Source organism: Silurus meridionalis, chromosome 4 (assembly GCF_014805685.1).
Source record: "Silurus meridionalis isolate SWU-2019-XX chromosome 4, ASM1480568v1, whole genome shotgun sequence".
Classification (NCBI taxonomy): Eukaryota; Metazoa; Chordata; class Actinopteri; order Siluriformes; family Siluridae; genus Silurus; species Silurus meridionalis.
The window spans coordinates 7,367,493-7,392,310 of record NC_060887.1 but is presented as its reverse complement, the minus strand read 5'-3'; the positions used below and the strand labels follow the sequence as shown (position 1 = coordinate 7,392,310).

The window sequence follows — 24,818 nt, the reverse complement described above, 5'->3', positions numbered from 1 at the left end:
TACTCCCAAAAACCATTAAGAGAACTGTTCTTTAGGGTTAGGCCATGTGTAATATCTCCGGCCTCCTCGTCTCATCTGCTAACCTCAATCAGTACCTGAATTTTCTAACGCCCCCTGGTGGTTGAATGAATTTCGTACAAAATCTAGTGAAACATCTCAGGAGCTTTTATTATGCAACAGTTTGTTCATTAAAGACGAATGCTGGACATTTTTAAACCCAGTGGCTGTTACATTAACGCATTACAGGTGTTACGGGGACACAGGGAACACACTTCGGCTTATTTCCGAAAAACAACAAAAAAACAGATATACAGGTAAACAGGTAAAAAGGTAAACATGCAACATCAGAGTTGTCCTTTTTTTTTTTTTTTTTATAAAGACACGTTTGACATGTTACAGATGTATAAAAAAATGTTTTTGGCACCTTTAACATCCCTATTGACACAATATTGTAATAAAACTTGTCAAGGTGTGACGTAAACAACAACAACATTTTTTTTTAGTGTCGTACCTTTGTGTAAATAAATTTTTTTTTTAAAAATCACTTTGTTTTAAGACACACATCGTAAAAATAGACTTCCTTAAAATGTACACACACACACACACACACACACACACACACACACACACACAAATGTTAAAGATCCACAGGTGAGTCCTGTTCATTTAACTCCATTGACAAGTAGTCTTGCGGCCGTCTGTGGGGGATGGAAACACACACACACACACACACACACACACACACACACACACACACACACACGGGTCAATCTTTCCGGATTACTTATGACCAAAGGAATAATGTTGTTAAAACAGACATTGTGTGGATGCTTACTTTTTCTTGTACAGGTAGTAAAAAATGGCTCCGCCCACTGCACACAGTATCACCACTGTTACCACCAGCCCCACCTGCAGCCCCACCGATGACTCTGATTGGATAATCAAACTGTCAATCATTCTCAAACATTCTCATAACACTTTTAATAATGACCCCGTATTTGACCCCGAACTCCTTAATGTTTACAAAAACCGTCACAATGTAGTTGTGTTACATGATGTAGTTTCTTTTACATTTTGTCACATGATGCAGTTTTGTGTTACATTTTGTGTAGCATGTAGTTTATTTCACATTTGTCACATTTTGTGTCACATGATGCAGTTTTGTGTCACTTTTTGTGTCACATGATGCAGTTTTGTGTCACATTTTGTGTCACATGATGCAGTTTTGTGTCACATTTTGTGTCACATGTTGCAGTTTTGTGTCACATTTTGTGTCACATGATACAGTTTTGTGTCACATTTTGTGTCACATGATACAGTTTTGTGTCACATTTTGTGTCACATGATGCAGTTTTGTGTCACATTTTGTGTCACATGATGCAGTTTTGTGTCACATTTTGTGTCACATGATGCAGTTTTGTGTCACATTTTGTGTCACATGATGCAGTTTTGTGTCACATTTTATGTCACATGATGCAGTTTTGTGTCACATTTTATGTCACATGATACAGTTTTGTGTCACATTTTGTGTCACATGATGCAGTTTTGTGTCACATTTTGTCACATGATGCAGTTTTGTGTCACATTTTGTGTCATGATGCAGTTTTGTGTCACATTTTGTGTCACATGATACAGTTTTGTGTCACATTTTGTGTCACATGTTGCAGTTTTGTGTCACATTTTGTGTCACATGATGCAGTTTTGTGTCACATTTGTGTCACATGATGCAGTTTTGTGTCACATTTGTGTCACATGATGCAGTTTTGTGTCACATTTGTGTCACATGATGCAGTTTTGTGTCACATTTTATGTCACATGATGCAGTTTTGTGTCACATTTTATGTCACATGATACAGTTTTGTGTCACATTTTGTGTCACATGATGCAGTTTTGTGTCACATTTTGTGTCACATGATGCAGTTTTGTGTCACATTTGTGTCATGATGCAGTTTTGTGTCACATTTGTGTCACATGATACAGTTTTGTGTCACATTTTGTGTCACATGTTGCAGTTTTGTGTCACATTTTGTGTCACATGATGCAGTTTTGTGTCACATTTGTGTCACATGATACAGTTTTGTGTCACATTTTGTGTCACATGATGCAGTTTTGTGTCACATTTTGTGTCACATGATGCAGTTTTGTGTCACATTTTGTGTCACGTTGCAGTTTTGTGTCACATTTGTGTCACATGATACAGTTTTGTGTCACATTTGTGTCACATGTTGCAGTTTTGTGTCACATTTTGTCACATGATACAGTTTTGTGTCACATTTTGTGTCACATGATACAGTTTTGTGTCACATTTTGTGTCACATGATGCAGTTTTGCGTCACATTTTGTCACATGATGCAGTTTTGTGTCACATTTTGTGTCATGATGCAGTTTTGTGTCACATTTTGTCACATGATGCAGTTTTGTGTCACTTTTTATGTCACATGATGCAGTTTTGTGTCACTTTTTATGTCACATGATACAGTTTTGTGTCACATTTTGTCACATGATACAGTTTTGTGTCACATTGTGTCACATGATACAGTTTTGTGTCACATTGTGTCACATGATACAGTTTTGTGTCACATTGTGTCACATGATACAGTTTTGTGTCACATTTTGTCACATGATGCAGTTTTGCGTCACATTTTGTCACATGATGCAGTTTTGTGTCACTTTTTATGTCACATAATACAGTTTTGTGTCACATTTTGTCACATGATGCAGTTTTGTGTCACTTTTTGTCACATGATGCCGGTTTGCGTCACATTTTGTCACATGATACAGTTTTGTGTCACATTTTGTCACATGATACAGTTTTGTGTCACATTTTGTCACATGATACAGTTTTGTGTCACATTTTGTCACATGATACAGTTTTGTGTCACATTTTGTCACATGATACAGTTTTGTGTCACATTTTGTCACATGATGCAGTTTTGTGTCACATTTTGTCACATGATGCAGTTTTGTGTCACTTTTTATGTCACATGGTGTAGTTTTGGGTCACAGTTTTGTGTCACATTTTGCACCTGTGTCTAATGATGCAAATTAAATTGTACTTAACAATATTATTAGCTCACACACTTTATAAATGTATGAAATATATTTCAGGGCTAAATCACTCGGGGTTGTGCTGCTCGCATAAAAGAGTGTGTGTGTGTGTGTGTGTGTGTGTGTGTGTGTGTGTGTGTGTGTGTGTGTGTGTGTGTACCTTTACTGTGCACCGGTTCCTGGATTGCACTGCAGGAACGAGTGAGAGTTGCCTGCAGTGTCTGGGCCACGAGCTCCCTCTGCTGGTTAGAGAGTGCAAATACGTGCCCTTCGGCATACAGGCTGTTGGAGATGCAGGTCAGATTCACACCTGCCACATCACACACACACCCCCATTCAGGACAAGGGACAAGTGTCTTCACCTGCTCCATTTGAATACTTTTACCTGTTGTGTTTGTGTTACCTGCAAGATGAGCACCAGAAATTCCACACTGACAGGACCCCTCCAACATCTTTGCAAATCCCTCAGGTGTACATGCTACAAGGAAGTAAGACATGATAAGATGTGTGTGTTCTACACCAACTAAACAAGACGTACGTATTTTCCCAAAATCATAATAATAAAAAAAAAAGGGTTATGAATAAAAAAAGTGAAAAACGTACTGATGTGGGACTCCGCCTGCAGACACAGGTCCATGTGGACGGAGTGGATAGGGCTCGGGCAAAGGTTTGGGAGGTGGGGTGTTGGATGGGAGGCAGTCCAAACAGTGGATCGGTTCGTCAGGCAGCGAGAGACCGAGTCAAATCTAAAACACACACACACACACACACACACCAGGTAAGTAATTACAACTACAGAAAAAAAACATGGAGGGTGAAAATCTAAATGCACAGAAAGCACACACCTGGCAACCGGGTGCACAACCGAAAACATAACCCCGCAGCAAGCGGGTTGCAGGTTCGAATTGTTTGAGAGCACCAACAGGTCCTGGACTTTCGAATTGGCGCAGATGGTCGGCAGGCCGTAACACAACCAGATGGAGCCAAGAGACGTCACGGTGGGCAAACTCTGATCTGTGGGAAAGAAAACACACACACACACACACACACACACACACAATAAAATATGCCTAAAATACATTCTGTACAATGCCTTGCATTCATAATCAGTACATCAGAAATCACGTCATGTTCTCATCCTGTACGGTTTCCATGGCGACCCTGGACACACTCACGTCTCAACCAGGACACACTCACGCTCTCACCCCAGATATGCTCTCACCCTGAGGACACACTCTCACTCCAGATATTCTCACCTGCTCTGGACTCGTTGCCTATTAGGAAGAGTCCGTCGCTTCCTAGACTTCCCTTAAGAGGAATGACGTGTCTTGCGGTGCTGAGCTCGTACAACACTATAACCAATCCTTGCAAAGAAAGCCCAGGTGGGCCAATCAGTTCCACGTACACGTCGACTCCTGAAACTCCACCCACCTCATTAATGACAAGTTCTGCAGGGGGACGGGGGCAATCGTTGTCTTTCATTGGCGTCAGAGAGGAAACCTGAAAGACCAAAGTGAACCAGTTAGCTGGCGTGGCATGACTGATGAATGAAAATACGTCTATGATCAGGAAGTGACCTCACCCTAAAGGAGTTCAGGTCGAGACGGCTTAGTCCACATCTGCTGAGACTCTCATCTTCATGGAGCAAGGTTGAGTCTTCCAGCAGGGGGAGCTGTCCCGGCATCAGGGCGTTGATAAGATCGGCCCAGTTTCTGTCTGAACTACGAGACCGATACACCACGGCATCCAGGAGCCCGTTTTTGGGAACGCTGATCTTCTCAATTGAGGGCGGAGATGTTGAGCGGTATATCGCTATAGCGTCGGGGCCATTTTGGATGGTATTCGGCGGCAGGGCGATCTGCGGTTTGAGCTTATCGCTGCCGATCTACAAAAGTAACAAATACGATAGCACCAAAAACTCGACGAAGATGTGAGACATCTCTAATTTTCTAAAACTCACCACGAAGTAGCCGTGTTTGTCCGTGTATTGCCCATGGAGTTCGATTTCGCGGTAAATTTTCCCGTCATTGCCGTTGATCAGTAGAACCCAGACGTTGTCGAGGGAAGTCCGGTGGCCGGACGGATGCCAGAGTTCCAGAAACTCCTCATCTTCTGCACCGCCTGGTGAGTCAGTGTTCACCTCGCTGATCAGGAAGTCACCCTCTGTACCTGACTCCGGCTCCGGAGGTTCGTCAGTCACATTGACAGCTGCAATAATATTGTTAACCTGGTCTTAACTTTGGTAGCATTCACCATAACCCCAAAACCTCATGTGTTATAGGTAAAAATTAGATACTTGGTGGACCAGTTGGAATCAAGAATTCGACTGCATTATTGTATAAGCCCATGCAATTAGATTCTAGTCAATCGGAATTTGGAATTCGATTACATCTTGATATAAGTTCATACAAGCAGCCCAGACCTCCCAAATCAAACGACTTCCCGCAAAAAATACAAGACTATGGATGAAGATCCTTGGTTGTCACTTTCCTTATCGGCTAGCGTTAGCAAACAGCTTAGGTAAGAGGAGAACCTACCAGTGCTGTACGGGCAACTGTGGTACCAGCTGCAGTGGCTGGATTCGCTCGGCCTCTGTAAGTGGTGCTGGAACACACCAGGATCTCTCGCCCAGTGAGCCGTACCACACCGTGTCACGTAAGCGTCACCTTCTGAAAAACTGCGGGAGGGAATCGGAAAGTGAATCGGAATTCTTATGAAGTGTGTAGGTAATGATTTCCTTCCTAACCCGTTTCCTTCCTAACCCATTTTACCTGCGGTCGAACTGGAAAGCTTTCCTTCCTGGGATGAGCGTCTCAGTGAGAAGGTTGCTCGGGGTGTTTGTAAGCCCATTGCAGATGAAGGCATCGAGTGGCTGAAGCTGATTGGCCAGGCTGCCTTTTGGGAAATCGTCAACCTTCCCTTGGTACACTGCCAACGCCCAGCCATCTAAATCTGAAAAGTTAAAAAGTCAAGCAGCAGATCGAAAAACTGGAGTAGTACCATAACATAAAAATTATTTAGACGTTACCCGTCAAAGAAGCCGTGTCTAAATTTACAGAGACGTTCCCTGGTGCGCTGGCCTGGAACCCTGCGCTGGTCTTCACTCGGTCTGTCTGCAAGTCGTACACCACCACAGTCATGGACCCTCTGTCCGTCCCTACGCTGATCTCTACAGGTCCGGTCAAAGTCCAACCACTTAACTGAATCCTGTTAATCCAAAGGTGTCCGGGATTCGACGGTGGGCAAATGTTGGGTCGCCCAGGTGTAGGAACGGCGTTTTGGAAGCTGTAGTAATTTTCCGAAAGCCAGCACCTCTGAATGGATTCGTCTCCATCTAAAAAGAAACTATTCTCAACGTATGGTAAAGAACCCGGCGTAAGGACGTGCACCAGGATATCGGCAGAGGAGGTTGCCAAGCGTGACGTGTAAACTAATGCGTCAAGCAGCCCGATCGCAGAGACATTTCCTTTTTCGGCTACAGGAACCCAGGACGGGCCATACAGGGCTATGGCATCTGGGCCGTTCTGGACCGAGTTGGGCGGAAGCTGGATGGCAGGCGGTGGCTGGAGCTCGGCCGAGCCGATGAGGAAGAACCCTCTTTCGTCCGTACTGTGCCCGCTCAGGTTCACGACACGGTACGCCACGTTGCCATTGCCATTGTAGAAAACAAGGGTGTAGCCATTTAAAGAGGTGGAGCCGCCGCTCAGGGAGAACAACTCGACGAATTCTTGGGTGTCTAAAGCAGGGTTATCGGCGTTCACCTCGCTGATTATCAGACACGAATGTACAGCTGAGAAACATACGGAGAAAAACAGCACCAGCGCCCGCGGGACACTCATGGTTGGCAAAATACGCAAACTTGACAGGGGAGATGAATCAGGACAGTGAGACGGCCTGGAGAAAGAGCAGAAATTAGATATCACTCCATCGAGCTAAATAATATCCGAAGTGTTTATTCAACCTTGATGAAAGGAGGGTGTTTTTCAAGACCGATAGACCCTTTAACCCTTTACTTGAGGCCACAGCGCCCCCAAGGGTTTGTATAGAATGGAATATTTATCGATTAAAAAAAATAAATAACTCGTACGTTTTAAACTGCTTGGTTACGTTTCACGTCCGTGAAGCAAAAAACCCAATGAACACAATATATATATATTTTTTAATGCATTTCTGTATTTTATTGATGGTTTCTACAGATGTGGCGTTGCCATGGTGGTATTAAGAGGTGGATTTGTTCACCACTGAAAGCCTGATGCTTGTAGAATATATCAAAAAATATGAATAATCAGCATCTTTGGACCAATTATAATAAAGGATTCCGGCCCATGAGTCACATGATCGCACTTGAGTACTAGGTAGTACGGTAGAATAGTGCGCAGCGAGCGCCGGCAGTCACCATGGTAACATCGGAACTCAGCATACTACTCAGTACGCTAGTACGCTACTTTAGACGCGGTCGTTATTTATCGCACTTTTGGTGTTTATTCAAGACAAAAAAAGGCGCAAAACGTCTTTATTATGGACTTTAATCTTCTAGTTCGTTTGTTAAGTCTCTTAAAACATCATAAAAAAGTTTAAAAAAGGAGATACATGGACACACGTCCCATATTCCATCCAAACAAGCAAAACAAACCCAGCTTCTATAAAAAAAAAAAAAAACCTCGGTCCAAAATGTGGGTTTCAGACCCAAAAAAACACTCACCCAGACACGTCTAAAAGTCCCGGGTTGATCTTTGGAGATGTTTGGTGATGGTTTGGGAGGTCCTGCTCCTTCTGTCGTGTCCCGAAAAACCTCCCACCCATCCCCGACGACACCCCTCCCCCAACCCCGCTGCTTACTTTAAAGTCTTCGGCTCCTTTAAATGACTCCTAGAACTGATTCGATTCGTCCGAAAGTATTCGGACACTGCATATTTGGTGAACGATATGCAAGATCATGGTTGGCAAGATCATAATAATATTAATAATATAATAATAATATTTATATATTAATAATAGTGATGTACTATTATTATATCATTTTATGTATTATTTTAATTAAATATTTTATTTAAACAAATTTAATGAATACCGCAGAAATAAAATCAGACAAAAACTCTATGCTCGGGTGTCCAAAAACTTTTGGGCGTACCAACTGTGTGTTGATTGGGTACCAGTTTTAAATAAATTTGTAAATAATAATATGGAAATGAAAAATTCACTCCACTGCCGCTGCATTGATCCAGATTCGGGGATGAATCGAATCTGAACCGAAGGAGTCGATTCGTAATGTGTGTGGGCGGTCAAATTCTTCCTCTGCGAACATGTGTGTGTGTATGTGTGTGTGTGAGAGAGAGAGATATAAACCCCTACACGGTTTAATATATGCTGTATATGAAATGAGGACTGTACTTTTGCTAGTGAAATATGACTCGTGACTCGAATGACTCATTAGAGAGTTTTTTTCCTTTTCAGGTTTTTCAGCTAAAAAGATTCATCATGGAAAATCCTGATTTAGGGAAGTGGTTTATTTCTTTGGGTCAAAGCAACATCCAGAGCGACTTGATCTCGTTCCTACAGTTAAGGACTGATAGGGTTAAGGGCCTTGCTTAGGGGCCCAGAAAGGGCAGCTTGCTGGGGCTGGGATTTAAACTCATGACCCTTTGGAACGCTAAGATTCCACCTCCTGACAATACACAATACAGCTAAGGTCCAAAGTACACGTAGTCTACAACCTCCAAAACTATATACATATACATACGCTGTGAGAGCAAAAGTATCTGGACACTTGACTTTTCCACCCACCCTTCGCCCGAACTACGAGACCAAATCCAGCTCCATGAAGTCATGGGGTTGGAAGATATGGAAGATCTTTAAAGCTTGAAACCCTATTCAAGCTACTGAAACATCTCAGGAGACTTATTTCGTGGACATGTTAAAAAATGTGAATACCAATCGAATGCTCAGGTGTCCACAAACTTTTGATTTCGAGAGTGCTGAAGTGCAGACACTGGAGATTTTTCCAGAAAAAAAAGAAAAGAAAACTCACAGAGGAGCGTCCCCTATACACAAGTGTGTGTGTGTGGAAACGGTTTCTATAGAAACAATCGAAAAAAGAAGAAAATTGTGGCGTTAACTCACGTAAACTGATTTCGCTTTCCGGCAGTTTATTTCGAGAAGAGACGAAGCACTCGTTTTCCCGAACTCTTCTAATCAGCGAGCAATCAGCGCTCCGAACGTTCCGTGGGAAAGTCACGTCCACGTCTAACTTCACCCTAGTCACTCGTTCCGTTGTGAGTGTGCGCCTCCTGAGTCACGCATATTCGGATGTTGCAATAGAAAAAGAAAAAAAAAAACAGAAGTCTGAAACCTAAGATAGACGCAAAGACGCGAACACGGGGTAACAAACTGCTTTTGAACACAAAAAAAGTAAAACAAAATATTTTGTACAAAACAGGGGGGTTTTCGAACCGACTGGCGCCCCTTACACTATAGTTTGTGTTGCATCTTACGGAGTCACTTCCTGTTATGCCTTAGATTGACCCAAAGACGCGGTTACGACACGTGACTCGAGGTAACGGTTTCCAGAACGCGCATAGATTTTTTTATAGAATTAGTAAAAACATTGTATGCAAAAAAGGGGGATTTCTAAATAACTGGCACTCATACACAATATTTCTCCATGCAGTATATAAGATATTTCTTCCGCAAAAGGATTAAAAAATGGGCCAAAAATTATTTAGACTTTTTTTTGCCCCCCACTGGGATGTGTTTCTTCTCCAAAACCATCACCTTGACCTTCTACGGGACTCGAACCCGTTCCATTTTATTCCACTAGATTTGGAGCAGATTTCTCGAGATTCATTCAGCCACAAGAAGGGTGGTAGATGGAGACGAGGAATTGAGGAGTGAAGTGAAGTTTAGTGCTCTAGTGCAGGAGATCTTCTACATCTTCCAACCCCCCTATGGAATGTGGAGCTTCTTCATGTGCACAAATGTTATGAGGTTCTGGGTCTCAAGCGAAGTCTAAAGACGTCCCAAACAACGACAGTCTGGAGAAGAACCTCATGCAGCTGGATGTTCGAAAACTTTGGCTTGAGAGATGATGACAGATGTTCTTGTTCGTCTGAAAGATTAGGAGTCGCATGCGGTGCCAGCTGGTGTTCCTCAACGCGCTTTGTTTTTTTCTGAACTTACCTCCTTGCTGAGGGTGACAATCACGGAAAAACAGAAGAAATCCCAGAATGCGTAACACCTTCGCTTGACGAGGGAGGTCACGCCCAAGGGTGCGTGTTCTAGCGTGTTCTGTCTCCCGCTGTATGAGTTTGATGGGAATCATTTCGCTCTGGATGCCTTGGTGGGAATCTGGCACGAAAGGTGAAAGTCCTACAGAGAGATCACAGCCCATGGTTGGTGGTGACTGGGAGTGTTTCAGAAATCTCCTGATCTTCACAGTGGTTACACAGACTGGTGTGCAAAACATAAAACCTCTAGCGAAGCTCCAATCTATCGCAGAACGGAAAACCACGCAGATCGAGGCCACGTGGTCATGGAGAACCTCCCATCTTCCATGTTTGACTGTCCATCTCTGGTCTAACATCACAACTGAGCAGTTTAGGTTGCAAAACCTTGCTCAAGGACCCAGCAGCTTGCTGGAGCTGGGGTTTGAACTCATGACCTTCTGGTCTCATGCCTCACCCAGAAAGCTACCCCTTCCCAACAGGGGTCTGATAGGGTAATTCATCCAAGAAAAGTTCCTCACACTCACCATAAAGAACAATCGCGATCCATCGTGAAATGCTCTTTGGTCTCTGTCAGTCCTCTGAATGCGAGATCCCTGTCCATGTCAGAAAAGCCAGACAAAACTTCTTGTTCTGTTTAAGTGACTCCTCGACACATGGACCTTCTCCAGCACAGCAATGACTTCTCTCGGTGGACTTGATAGTATCTGGAAACATTTGTGAAATTGTCCAATCGTTCGAGGGTTCCTGGTCTCGTCTGACCAGAGAGGAACCCGGTGTGGTGTTCTGAGATGCTTTTCTGCTCATCAGAGTGGTCGTACAGAGTGGTCACCTAACCTTAGCTCTCCTAACGGCTTTCAACCATGTGGTTCTTACATTACATTCAAGACCTTCTCAGCTGGAGAACCCGAGTGGGTTTCTTTTATCCATCTCCCTGCACCATTCCCGGCTCTTGTGTGGATTGCCAGAAGATCAGGTGAGTTTAAAAGAGGAAATCATCTTCACATACACCTCCACACACACACACACACACACACACACACACACACTCACAGACATCCAAAATATAAAACATGTTATAACAGGTTTAACTCGCGATAATTATCATAACAGGGTAAAATGAAACACACACACACAACAGTTTTCCGGTTTTCCGAAACAGAGCGTGACGTGAACGAAATCGAGCTCCGTGAAAAGAGCTGCGCGTTTCCATTTCAATAAAAGTCGACCTTTTCCCCAGGAAACGCCCCCAGAAATACAACCGGGACTTGTTCGAACGTGACCTTGAAGCACCCTTGCGGTCTAGCACTCTAGTTTCCATGGTAATTGCAATGTCCCATTTCCTTCCTCCTTGCGCTGACAAACTTCGGACACTAGGGGGCGGTAACAGGTTAATAATCGGTAGGAAGCAGAGTTTGCGGTTGCAGATTTGGAAGTAGGGATTTTACACGGAAAAGAACAAAACCGCCCAACAGACATTGGAGGACAGAAAGGATGAAAAACGTAATTCGTTCGTGTACTTAAGTAGCTGTTTTTGCAAGCGACCAATCAGGGTAGAGGACGCTCTGTTTTGACCTTTGACCGTTTGGTCACTCGGCGGCATCAAGTAGCAACATGCAGTTACAAAATTGTGTGTAAATTTGCGTATATTTCTTATAAGTTTTATGCACCGTAAAAAATGTCGCAATTAAAATGACTATTATACTTTGAACTAAACTTCAGCTTTATGTCAATAAAAAAAGTATTAATTATTATGATAACATTTTTTTTGTTATTAAATATTTTATCTTTGATGTTTTTACGCATGTTTATTTTTAATTTTTTTGAACAAAAGAGAGAGTCCGCGGACCCCCCCTTTGAAGGGGTTACTATTAATTATAATTTTTTATTATTTATTTATCAAATAATGAACTAATTAAAATTCAAACTTTTCAACGTTTATGCTAGCCCCGACTCTACTTAGCATTGGCACGAGCGCAGGAGGGCAGGACGGCTCGTAGTCTCGAACGCTTTCCTGTTTCACGTCGACGTCTTTTAAAGACTTTTTCATTCTTCTAATAAGCTTCAGAGGAAGGTGAAGAGGGTTCCATAGGTTTTCTAGCTCCAAAGCAGGAGATCGCCATCGTCCGACCCTGTGGAAAGCAGATCTTCATGGAGCTTTGCACCTGCTGGAACAGGTTTGGGGTCTGTTAGTTTCAAGCGAGGTGGAAAATGTCGTCTTCAAAGACGTCCACCACTGTTATGTTCCTCTTGACAGTTTGGGGAAGAACCATAAACCATAAAGTAGAGGTGGACAAAAATGTCCCAACACTTTTGCCAAAGAGCGAATGAGGCTAAAACGTGTTCTAGTGAACGTTTCCTGGGCGCAACGTTTTCCTTTCGCAGTTCTGTTACAGGTCCGTGTCCTTAAAGGTTGTGAGATGTTATCGTTTCAGATCTCGGCTGACCTTCTAACAAGGGAAAAGCTACGGTTTCTGGCGAGCCTGAAAGAATCTTCCTCCTCCAGATGGCAACTCGTCGTCATTAGTGTGGTCGCTCGTGAGCCGGCAGCGAGGTGGAAACGAGCATATGATGTGGAACCGTAGAAGCTCGCCGGGTTCTATTTTTAGCTTCCGTCACGTAACCGGAGTCTAATTAAAATCCGACAAGTAACTCGGCACTCGTTCGCAATCCTTCGTTCTGTATATTTTGTTATAATGAAGATTTATTTGCCAGAAGTATCCGGACACCTGACTGTATGAGGTTCTTTTGGGCCAGAACCTGTTCCAGCAGGACGTTTGTACACAAGATATGCTTTCCATGGGGTGGGACGATTGAAGAAGATATCCTGCTATAGAACTCCAATGTTATTGGGATGAATTTTTCCACACTCACTGCACCCACAACACCTCCATCATTCCATCACCTCCATCATTCCATCACCTCCATCAGCGTTTTTTTCATTCTTTCATTCGTTCTTCCACAGGGTATGTATTTTACGATAGGACTTTCCCCGGTACGGTTTGCTAAGAAGGATCTTGCGCGCTTGTTCATAGTTGATGGCCACTGTATTAGGAACACAGTTAAGCCCTCTTTATTCCGATTGATTTTTCCTGGTCCAGCTTGGGGACAGATTGTGGGGACCTCCTGTTCCTTCCTGATAGGAAATGAAAACTTTTGCAGTTGCTCAAAGTAGTTATTTGTGTCAGCTCGAACAATCCTGGCCATTCCCTCGAACGTTCCCAGTCGCCTACCTGCCGCTCACGAAAACGGTGTGATAAAAAAAACCTGGCATGAACGGTGCAGTTTTGAAGCCAGAGCATTACAGGAGGGAAAAACAGGACAAAACAGGACGCCCTGGATAAAGAGAGAGAGAGAGAGAGAGAGAGAGAAGAGAGAGAGAGAGAGAGAGAGAGAGAGAGAGAGGAGTAAAAGTAGGACGCTGAAGACAAAAGTCAGGCAGTGTTCAGTGGTGCAGTGGTGCGGAAGACAAAGACAAATAAAGAAAGAATTATAAAAGGAAAACTTGCGCTGTTTGTTTGTTATTCTGACACTGACACTGGAGACTCCTTCCATAAAATACATAACAATTACATACGTTTCTTTCTTTTTTCTTTCTTTCTTTCTTCTTTTTTCTTTTATCTGACTCTGCCTAAACTACCTTTTTGCTTTCTTTCTTTTTCTTTCTTTCTTTCTTTCTTTCTTTCTTTCTTTCTTTCTTTCTTTCTTTCTTTCTTTCTTTCATTCTTTCTTTCTTTCTTTCTTTCTTTCTTTCTTCCTTCCTTCCTTTCTTTCTTTCTTTCTTTCTTTCTTTTTCGAACTGTGTCTGTTTAATGGTCCCTTCTTTCTTTCTTTCTTTCTTTCTTTCTTTCTTTCTTTCTTTCTTTCTTTCTTTCTTTCTTTCTTTTTCGGACTGTGTTTGTTTAATGGTCCCTTCTTTCTTTCTTTCTTTTTTTCTTTCTTTCTTTCTTTCTTTCTTTCTTTTTCGGACTGTCTGTTCAATGGTCCTTTTTTCTTTCTTTCTTTCTTTCTTTCTTCCTTCCTTCCTTTCTTTCTTTCTTTCTTTCTTTCTTTCTTTCTTTCTTTCTTTCTTTCTTTCCTTCCTTCGTTCCTTTCTTTCTTTCTTTCTTTCTTTCTTTTTCGGACTGTGGCTGTTTAATGGTCCCTTCTTTCTTTCTTTCTTTCTTTCTTTCTTTCTTTCTTTCTTTCTTTCTTTCTTTCTTTTCAGACTGTTTGTTTAATGGTCCTTCTTTCTTTCTTTCTTTCTTTCTTTCTTTCTTTCTTTCTTTCTTTCTTTCTTTCTTTCTTCTTTCTTTCTTTCTTCCTTCCTTTCTTTCTTTCAAAAAGTGAAAAATAATTATTAAATTAATTAAATATATATATATATATATACAAAATTCATATTTGCCACATTTCCCACGTCCTTGAAACCGGGCGCTAGGACCCTGCACACTCACGTGACTCACGTGTCCTGTGTCTTGTGTGTGTGTGTGTGTGTGTGTCTCTCTCTCTCTCTCTCTCTCTCTCTCTCTCTCTCTTTTAAGACGCACAGCGAGAGCGCGAGAGGCGCAGAACTAGGAGCGCGCGTGGTGGCATCGCAGCGCCGGGGCAGCGCACGGGGACGAGACTGGGGGACAAAACACGGGAGACCGACGGACGTGAAACGAGGACAAAGCGATGCGACCGACCGGACGTCCACGAGAAGCTCGAGGAAAGTAGGTCACCCGCGTGCGCGCTCGCTCCCGGCACCGTGCATCCGAGCTGCGATCCCCGTGCGCCGAACACCTTCACCGAGCACCGAGCACCGAGCCCAGATCCTCAGCACCGGAGAACCCTTTGCGCCGCGAGAGCACAAAGAGCGAAAAGTCTTCTTTATCCTCTTTTTGTTTTCCTTCTCTCCACCTTTACGCGCGTCAAGACGCACGCGCGCTACTATTTCTATTACAAAACGTTTAAAGATACCCAGACCAACTTATTATTATTATCACCATTACTATTATTATCTTCCTCACCAACACACACACACACACACACACACACACACACACACACACAACGGAGGCGCGAGTTCGTCGGATCCTGAACGGTGACCCGCGTTGATGCAGGATCATGGAGCAGAGCGAGAGGGCGCGTGCAGCAGGTGAGACCTTAGAGGACCTCCAGATGTTCATTCCATATTCAGTTACTGCTGACCTTCATGATGGAAGGATGATAATAATTTTGATATAATAATAATCACTGGCAGAAAAACAAATGTAATAAATACAAATAAACTACTTTTATTATAATATATTTTAATGCATTTTTTGACGCCAAAAAGCAACACATGGCAGCAGATATATGACCGATGCAAACAGCTGGACTTTACACCGTAAATGTAAATATATGCCATATATTTTTCCTCATCTCAGTCAGCTTGGGTTGATTTTCCTGCTGTTTTTATGTCATTTTTATTTCTAGGGTTATGTATTCTTTTTATGACCCGCTTGTACGTGGGTGAATCCTCCACCCAGAACATCGTGTTCATTCCGTGGTGTCTGGAGGATGCAAAAAAACGAAACCAGCGGCTTCTCCTGAACCGACGACGAGGTCAAGAACCAGGAGGACGTCGTGTATGGGATCGTCCTTGTCGGATCTTTTCCAGCAGACTGTGTGTGTGTGTGTGTTGAAGGAAAAGAAAACCGGCAGCTAGATCCGATTCAGATCCCACGAAATACAGTGTGTGCCAAAAGTTTGTGAGCATATAATCTTATGTGGCTCTCATAATAAGCTCCACTCTTCTGGGAAGATGTGGCACTCGAAATCTTGTGGAAATTTGTGTAAGATTTCATTCGGCCACAAGGGGGCGTTAGTGAAGTATGGAGATGAAGCGGTGAGGAGGTGAGGAGACCTGGAGTGCCATCAGTATGAACAATTCATGGGGGTTTATAGGTGTAAATGTCCTCCTGGAACAGGTTTGGGGTCTTCTAGTTTGAGGGAACAGTTTGAGGAAGAAGCACATTTCGGGTGTCTTAATACTTCTGGCACCACCATGTAGTTCCTCTTGACTTGATCAACACCACTTTAGAGAACATGTTCTGAAATCGTACACACTTATTACACAAAATCTGGATGTACCACAATAGCTGTATCTGTATCTGTATTACACAATATATGTGGGCGTGGCCTAAACCAGGAAGACCACGAGAGTCCCTCCCAGCAACAGCCCTCAAAACACTGTGTGTGTTTGTGTGTGTGTTTGGGGGACGTAATTCCGGGAACCAGATGTAGATCTAAATGAACGTAGCCTTTCTTTGTTTTACAAGATTCATATCAAACATCTGACTCACGTCCACGTCTCCTTCCGTCTCGTCCAGATGTCCTCTGGACCTTCTAGGCCCAGCTTTCAAAACTCTTTGCCCTACTATTTTGTGTATCTACATGATTCTGAAGGACGTGTGTTCGTATACGGTTGCGTCTCTTGAGAACAATATCGGTGAGTCAGTGCTGAATCGATGATACACTCGCAAACACACACACACCGAGCATCGAGTAACACGTGTAAGAGCTATATTTGTAGAAGACGTGTGTGTATACAGTAGTCAACACGCCGTCTGAGAAAATGCTGTCTGGGACAGAACAACAAAAAGAGAAGGAGGAAATTGTGTGTGTTTGTGTGGGTGTGTTTGGGTGGCGATTTTTCAGCCAGGCAAGCGTCTGGGTCAGTTGGCATTCTCCTCTGAGGCCTATTGCCGGAGGCCTTAGCAAATTTCCAGCTTGGGTGAAGAGTTTTGTTCGTATTTTCCGTTACATCAAAGAGCTCCCATGCTTCAGGTGGCGCTATTTCTTTGTGAACAAGAAAACCTTTGTGGTCCGGAGTTCCTACGGTTCCCCACCTTTAGCGTGAACGTGCTTCCAGACAGCCATCATCGAAATCGGAAATATAACGCCGCTTTCCTGTCTCGACAGTGCCCAGGTGGGTGTGTCCATGGTGGGTCGTGGAACTAATGTGGGCGTCGCCCCGGTGGAGGACATGCAAGCGCTATCCATCATCGCTCTCTCTGCTGCCGAGCTTGAGCAGCAGTACGAGCTGATCGGGCCGTTAGGGAAGGGAACGTACGGCCGAGTGGATCTGGTAGCCCACCGAACGCAGGGTAAGTGTGTTTGTGACGATGTGGTGTCACTCGCTAATTCAGCCACAATTCCAAAAAAGTTGGGGTTAATAAAATAAAAAATAAAAGTAAATAAAAACCAAATGCTTTCTTTTGATTTGCAAATCTCATAAACCCGTTTTTTTTGTACACAATAAAACAACCAACATATCAAATGTTGAAATGGTGGAAATAAACCATCCTTGTCTGATTCTAGGATTCTGGCTGCTCAACAGTTCTGGGTTTCCTTTGTTGTGTTTTTCATTTCACGGGTTCTTAAACCTGTATCCAATACAGTTTGACGATATTGAATACAATATGGATTTGTGAGATTTGCTAATCATTGCATTCTGTTTTTATTTACATTTTACACAGCGTTCCAACTTTAATGGAATTGGGGTTGTAATCGGATGAACATTTGTGTGTGTGTAGGCACCAAACTGGCCCTGAAGTATGTCAGCAAGAGCAAGACAAAGCTTCGGAGTTTCCTCCGTGAGTACAGTTTGACGGCAGCATTGGGCTGCAGCCCGTTCATCATCAAAGCCCTGGACGTTCTGTTCGAGACCGAAGAGAGTTACGTGTTCGGCCAGGAGTACGCCCCTGCAGGAGACCTCTTTGACATCATACCTCCTCAGGTAGATCCTACTTTCTTTTTTTTTTCCCCATCTGTTAGCTAACACCGTGGAACCTATTATTGCTTACTCTCCCTCTCAACTTTGTCCTTTCTTTGTCCTATTGCTGCTAGTTCCGGTCTTAACCCACCCCTATCCTGTCCTGTCCTGTCCTGGCATTGTTTAGTTTTTCTATAGTGCACACCTCTTTTATGTCCAGCCCATAATTCATTTGTCACGTTGCACTAGGTTATCAAGGAGCTAAACACAGTACATGTGCACACAGTCGAGTAACAAACCAAGCACAAAACAAGACCAGGGTGCAGAAAAGACGTCTGGAGATGTTTTGGCATATAAGACTCTACTCTCTGATGGTTTATTACCATCAAGTTCGACGAAATTTAATTTCTAGGTTTAAAAAAATTGGCACAAGATACAGCAATTCTCCCCTCTTTGCATAGAAGAAGAAGGTGCCGGAAAGCCTCTCTTGTCTCTGTCACTCATAACTCTTCTGTTTACTCAGCTCGTGCGGAGCTTCCTGAAATAGCCGTCTATCTCAATCTTCCCTTGAAAAGCCAGCTTTTTCATTTAACTTATCGTTGGTTCTTTTTGGTGATTCTGTTTTCTGGTTCAAATTCGTGCTGTGGTGGACACTGTATACACGGTGCCACCAGAAGTGTGTGGACACCTGACTATTGGTATCTCATTCCAAATTTAGTCTCCATTCACTCTTATAATAAGCTCCACTCATCTGGGAAAAAAAGTCTACTAGATTTTGTGGAGATTTGGTGGGGGGCATTAACAAAGTCAGGTACTGCTGGATGTATAGGGGTTTCTAGCTCTATACCAGGAGATCTTCCAGATCTTCCCTCATACCAAAAATCTCATGCAAAAGACATCCTGTACAAATCGTGTTCCTTTAAGTTTCTGGTGAAACCGTTTGGAGTAGAAGCAAGTATGGATGGAGGTAAAAAGCAGGTGTCTGAATACTTTTGGTGATGCACCAAATAAAATGCATTCTAAATGAGTGTTTTTCTTTGCCCTTTGGTCAGGCGGGTTTGCCTGAGGACATGGTCAAGCGGTGTGTGCAGCAGCTCGGCTTGGCCCTGGACTTCCTGCACAGCAAAAGCCTGGTCCACCGAGACGTGAAGCCAGAAAATGTGCTCCTCTTCGACCGTGAGTGCCGGCACGTAAAGCTAGCCGACTTTGGCATGACGCGCAGAGCGGGCAGCCGCGTCAAGCGAGTCAGCGGGACCATCCCCTACACAGCGGCCGAGGTGTGCCAGGCCTCGGGCTCCGAGGGCATCGTTGTGGCGATGCCGCAGGATGTATGGGCGTTCGGTGTGCTCCTTTTCTGCATGCTAACTGGCAACTTCCCTTGGGAGGCGGCACTGCCCAGCGACAACTTCTATGCCGAGTTCCAGCGCTGGCAGCACGGTGCTTGCCCCCCTGGCGCTGTTCCCTCGCAGTGGCGCCGCTTCTCCGACGACGCCCTGCACATGTTCGCCCGCCTCCTGGCACCCGAGCCCGAGCGCCGCTGCGGGGTTAAAGAGGTTTTCTACTTCCTAAAATACGACCTGCTTGCACACCATCGCCGAAGAGCTTCCTGTCGGGCCTCGAGAGCTGCGCGGGGCTCCGCCCACAAGCATGGAGAGCACACCTCTGTCTTGGCCACGCCCTGCCTTCGACCCACGCCTCTCAAACGTAGCATCCTGTCCGAGCCGCACTCGTCGAGGGAGGAGCTTTCAAAAAGCCCCTCCCCCAACCGACAGGACAAGAGTAAGATGGTGATGGCCACTCCCATTGAGATCTGCGTATGAAAAGTGATGCACGTTACAGAATACAATTGCCCTGGAACTGGAATCCATGAATCTTCCAAAAATGGTATCATGGTTCTTGATTAGCGGAACTTCAGGACGGATGAACGTAGACGTCAGGTAGCCTTTCTTCTTCCTGTCTTTCTTCCTTTGGTTACGGACCAGACGTGGTCCCACCCTCTAGTCACGTGACTGAACAAACCAGCCTTTCAGAGACTGATTTTTACAAACAGGCCATATATGGTCACTTCCTGTAGGACATCTCTCTTCAATCTGTAGACGACAGGGATTCTTTATTATTATTATTATTATTATTATTATTATTATGATTATTATTATTGATATACGCAGTAAGTGTGTGTGTGTGTGTGTGTGTGTTTAGTAGTTCTGTATAAAATTTTTATAGCTTATTATAAGGACTGTTGTTGAGAAGCTAAACCAGGACATAATGTTTAGGTAGTGCCACGATGTAGCTTTTAAGAAGAAGAAGAAGAACTATTTCTAGCCTGAAGATCAGTAGCTTTTTTTTTTTCCTGCAGAAGAAGTCAGACATTTAGTATTTTTAATATTCAGGTCAGGAGAGGATTGCTTTTAAACTTTCTGAACAAAAATAAGAAAGTAGGCCACAGGAGGTGGAGCAGCGATGCAGACGAACAGCTGCTCGAGTTCGAGCAGGTGGATTATGATGAGAAAAAAATAATAGTACGGACGGAAGATGAAAAAAGAAACTTGCCGACGGGCGAATGGGGTCTGATGTTTTTCCGGGGGGCGGGGGTATTTAATGATGTAGCAGACGGAACGAGAGGCGATTGTGTTAACGAAGGATCGTTCTTTGTTGAATAAAATGATAAAACGAACGAGACAAACTGAACTGTGGACATTTTTGTGGCAGGACGTAAATGGGAGACAAAAAAAAAAAAAGAAACGAATGCTCAGCAATACATGACGTGATTGGCAAAAAAAAAGGAAAGTAGAATATGAGGTATAAATAACTGAGCTAATTAAAACAACACGAAACAGGCACACACATTAGGAAAGCAAATCTGTCTGTCTGTCTGTCTGTCTGTCTGTCTGTCTGTCTGTCTATCCATCTATTTTTTTTCTTGCAGGCTAGACTGAGGTATATTTTTAATCATGTCTCATTTCCCCTTTTTATTATTCACTTCCTTGTTTATTTATGAATGAATGAACGAATTCGTTACTTTATTTATTCATTTCTGCCCATTAGCTGAAGGTCACTCCGGCAATCAGCTGCTCGAGCGTACTGACGAGTGTTCTGATTTCACTGCTGTTTTTCAGTGTGCTTGGGAACATTTGATACACACACACAATATTTCTGTCTTCACTCTGCACTTCCTGAATGTTCACTTCAGTAATCAGGTGATTCCTGATCAAAAACGTGAAAGTGTTTCATTTCGATTTAATATAAAAAAGGGACAGACAGACAGACAGACAGACAGACAGACAGGTAGGTAGGCAGGCAGACAGGCAGGCAGGCAGGCAGGCAGACAGACAGGCAGACAGACAGACAGACAGACAGACAGATCCTGTGCAGATGGAAGGACACTGAGAGGTGAATCCAAGTGCAGAACCTCCGGCTACATCCACACTCATCCATCACTATGGCAACGCCACAGACGACTCCCAGTGGTGGGATATAAACATGAGGTAATAATAAAAACTTTACAGCCTTCCATGAAGGTATGCGTTTCAGGGGAGTGGAAGAATGATTGGATTCCATGGCTGAATGGATCTCCACAAAAATACTGGTGGAACATCTATCCAGAAGAATGGAGCTCATTATGAGCAAAAAGAAACTCGATGTGGAACCGGATGCTGAAAAAGAATCACAAACTAAATGTACAGTATGTTCCCCCGTCTTGCTATTTATGAAACTCTTGTTCTAAAATGTTGTTTTCGGCGAAAGCTGAATGAACCCACGCGCTGCCTTCACGGCTGCTCGAAATAAATCCCCCTTCGAACATTCTCGTCTCAGTTTCCTTCCCTCGCGTCCTCCTTGTCTCGGTTTTCTCTGAGGGAAGAGCTCGGACGCTAGGAAAGGAAACCAGGCGGCGCATTGAAACCAGTAAAGAGCAACCGCAGATGTTCCACGACACCACAACACTCATAAGTTGGTAATAAAGACCACATCTGGATCAGACCTTCTGCATGACTGTACGGTTGAATTGACAAGAGGTAACCTGTGGAGGGAACCGGCATAGTGGTCAAGAGAGATTTGGTTAGCATGACTAGACTTAGCATGAATTAGCTGTGTTAGCAGGATAGCGCTGTACTCTTGTTTTCAGCTTAGCAGAGTTTGGGATTTTGCAGTGTAAACTTCTGATAGACCCTCAGTCTGGCCTTCTGAGGAACCTGTGGTCTGGCCTCCTAATAGGCCTGCAGTCTGGCCTTTTGATAGACCCTCAGTCTGGCCTTTTGAAGAATCTGCAGTCTGGCTTTCTGATAGACCCTCAGTCTGGCCTTCTGGTACACCATCAGTCTGGCCTTTTGATAAACCATCAGTTTGGCCTTCTGAGAGACCTGTGGTCTGGCATCCTGATAGGCCTGCAGTCTGACCTCTTGATAGACCCTTATTCTGGCCTTCTGAAGAATCTGTAGTCTGGCTTTCTGATGTACCCTCAGACTGGCCTTCTGCTGAACCTGCTGTCTGTCCGTCTGATGGACCCTTCAGTCTGGCCTTCTGATAGACCCTCAGTCTGGTTTTTTGAAAAACTTGCTGTCTGGCCTTTTAATAAACCCTCGGTCTGGCCTTCTGATTAACCTGCTGTCTAGCCTTCTGATGGACCCTCGGTCTGGCCTTCTGAGAGACCCTCAGTATAGCCTTCTGATGGACCTGCAGTCTGACTTTCTTCATATAATTCTATGTAGAGTTTCTGAAGACCATTGTTTTTCCAGAACAGACAAAAATAGACGGGTTCGAGACAATGCTTCAGGGCAAACAGGCTCAAACAGCTGCCAAAACCCAAACTTTATATTGATGTTTTAATGTTTTTTTCTGTGAATGATTCGGAGGGAAAGTTTTACCATCTGCCCCAGAAAGAACCCTCAACTCTGCATCCAGTTCTCGAGAAACTCTTTAACTGCTGCATTTAAAAATAGATTTAAACCCGATCTTCGTTCTCAGCTTCATCTGCATCTCCTTCGCTATCTCTATTTCCATCTCTGCCTCCATCTAGATCCACATCTCAACTTTCAGCTCCATCTCAATCTACTGTACATCTCCATCTCCATCTCCATCTCTTTCTCCATATGCATCTCAATCTACATCCTACAAACACTGTGGCAAACATTCGAGGAATAAATAAAAAAAATACAAGATCGATGACCTCACGTTCATCTCTACACTTTCTCGTCTCGTTCTTTCTCGTCTCGCCCTGAGAAAGCAGCACATCGCCTTCCCATGAGCCTTTTGGGCGAGACAAAAAGATGTATTACCCAGCATGCTTGAGGAGGAGGGAATGTGCACGATCGATGGGAGGTACGGAGGAGGGTGAAGGAGAGGAAGTGTGTGTGTGTGTGGGGGGTGCTATTTAGACTATAGGATGCTGAGGAGCAAGAGAGAGAGAGATGGAGAGATGGAGGGAGAGGAGGAGAGAAAAACAAGTGCAAGAAAGGACAGAGGATGAAAAGACGCGAATGTGAATAGGGGGGAGTGTGTGTGTGTGTGTGTGTGTGTGTGTGTGTGTGTGTGTGTGTGTGAGAGAGCCCCCATCTGGGTCCTCTAGGTCTTGGGATTGAAGTGTTTGTGTGTGTGTGTGTGTGTGTGTGTGTGTGTGTGTGTGTGTGTGTGTGTGTGGATTCTTTTATTCACCAGACTGGTGCATTCACAGCCATGTTTGACTCTCTGTTGCCATGGCAACCACAGCCCATGGTGCACCTGACCTACATATGTGGCGTATGAACACAAACATGCACGCTCCATCTGCTAGCTTTCACACACACACACACACACACACACACACACACAACCTTAATATAAGATATTCTTAGGCCTGACTTAAAGTGTTCAATTTCTGAATGAAGCAGCACACACACACACACACACACACACACACACACACACACACACACACAAACACACACACACGTGGTGTGTGCATATGCTTCCAGTGTCGCAGTCTATGATGTGTTGATGACTCAGTTGCTGATCCTCAGTCAATGAGTCATTCATCTATCACACACACTCACTTACACACACACACACACACACACACACACACACACACACACACACACACACATTGAGTCAGATCATTAGAGGTGGCCACTGTGATCTTTTGTTTGTCTTTTATCCATGTAACCCAATTACGCTTTCACACACACACACACACACACACACACACACATGCGCTCCTTGATTGACAGCTCGAATCCAAATTACACACTCGAGCACCTGAGCTTTAATTTTTGTTCTGTTACTGACTTAAGTGTGTGTGTGTGTGTGTGTGTGTGTGTGTGTGACTCATTGAACTTCCTTATAAATATAACGCAGCATATAATAAGATACTTTAACTTAGCAACTTGAAAACGTCACCGGTGCTGCCCCCGTGTGGCGCTGAGGAGAATTTCAACATCATCTTTGCTAATATTTTATTCTTAAATTGAGATCAATGTGTGAAATTATGATGTTGTTTAAATTTTCTTTCTTATTTATTTATTAAAGTTTAAAGTTAGCATTACTGTATGTTTTAAGACTTTTATTGTAGCTGTAAAAACTGGTTTTAAAGTTGCCCAGTAAAAAAAAAAATTAAAATCAATAATCACACTTAGGGTTTGTTCGCATTCTTTATTCCAAAATGCATGTTTTATGTCACAACCATTGACAGAAAATACATTTTAAAAAAATGGCCAGCGAATTACATTCTGCTACAAAAATAGCTCGTGAGACTGCTCTCCGCACTGCTCCAGTCCCGAACCGGGCCAAAAAACCAGAACTCCCACTAACGACAAGCTGTTAACGAAGATCTGATCACGATCGTCATCGTGGCTAAA

General features: G+C 43.7%; 2 protein-coding genes across 6 annotated transcripts; one reads left to right on the top strand and one right to left on the bottom strand.

The window, feature by feature from the left end:
- Positions 1 to 144: 144 nt before the first annotated feature.
- Positions 145 to 10,770, bottom strand: si:ch211-183d21.1. 3 transcript variants are annotated; one of them, XM_046847003.1, is made up of 14 exons: positions 9,820 to 10,770; positions 9,169 to 9,335; positions 6,077 to 6,942; positions 5,820 to 6,000; positions 5,586 to 5,725; positions 5,009 to 5,256; positions 4,631 to 4,933; positions 4,305 to 4,548; positions 3,894 to 4,062; positions 3,652 to 3,794; positions 3,452 to 3,526; positions 3,209 to 3,358; positions 836 to 929; positions 145 to 698 (listed from the first exon to the last, which is right to left on the bottom strand). In XM_046847003.1, the coding sequence occupies exons 3-14, from the start codon at positions 6,885 to 6,887 to the stop codon at positions 638 to 640; spliced, it is 2,619 nt and encodes an 872-aa protein (XP_046702959.1). In that variant the 5' UTR covers positions 6,888 to 6,942; positions 9,169 to 9,335; positions 9,820 to 10,770; the 3' UTR covers positions 145 to 637. The 3 variants fall into 3 exon arrangements, with proteins under 3 accessions (XP_046702959.1, XP_046702960.1, XP_046702958.1); XM_046847004.1 differs by lacking the exon at positions 9,820 to 10,770 and having other exon boundaries at positions 9,169 to 9,796; XM_046847002.1 differs by lacking the exons at positions 9,169 to 9,335; positions 9,820 to 10,770 and adding an exon at positions 7,751 to 7,865.
- Positions 10,771 to 10,809: 39 nt separating this feature from the next.
- On the top strand, positions 10,810 to 21,003 carry sbk1 (SH3 domain binding kinase 1). Of its 3 annotated transcripts, XM_046847008.1 has the most exons (5): positions 10,810 to 11,244; positions 14,792 to 15,387; positions 17,196 to 17,380; positions 17,810 to 18,012; positions 19,041 to 21,003. In XM_046847008.1, exons 2-5 carry the CDS (start codon positions 15,347 to 15,349, stop codon positions 19,806 to 19,808), a joined length of 1,197 nt encoding a protein of 398 aa, XP_046702964.1. In that variant the 5' UTR covers positions 10,810 to 11,244; positions 14,792 to 15,346; the 3' UTR covers positions 19,809 to 21,003. The 3 variants fall into 3 exon arrangements, with proteins under 3 accessions (XP_046702964.1, XP_046702963.1, XP_046702965.1); XM_046847007.1 differs by lacking the exon at positions 10,810 to 11,244 and having other exon boundaries at positions 14,726 to 15,387; XM_046847009.1 differs by lacking the exons at positions 10,810 to 11,244; positions 14,792 to 15,387 and adding an exon at positions 15,682 to 16,722.
- Positions 21,004 to 24,818: the final 3,815 nt, after the last annotated feature.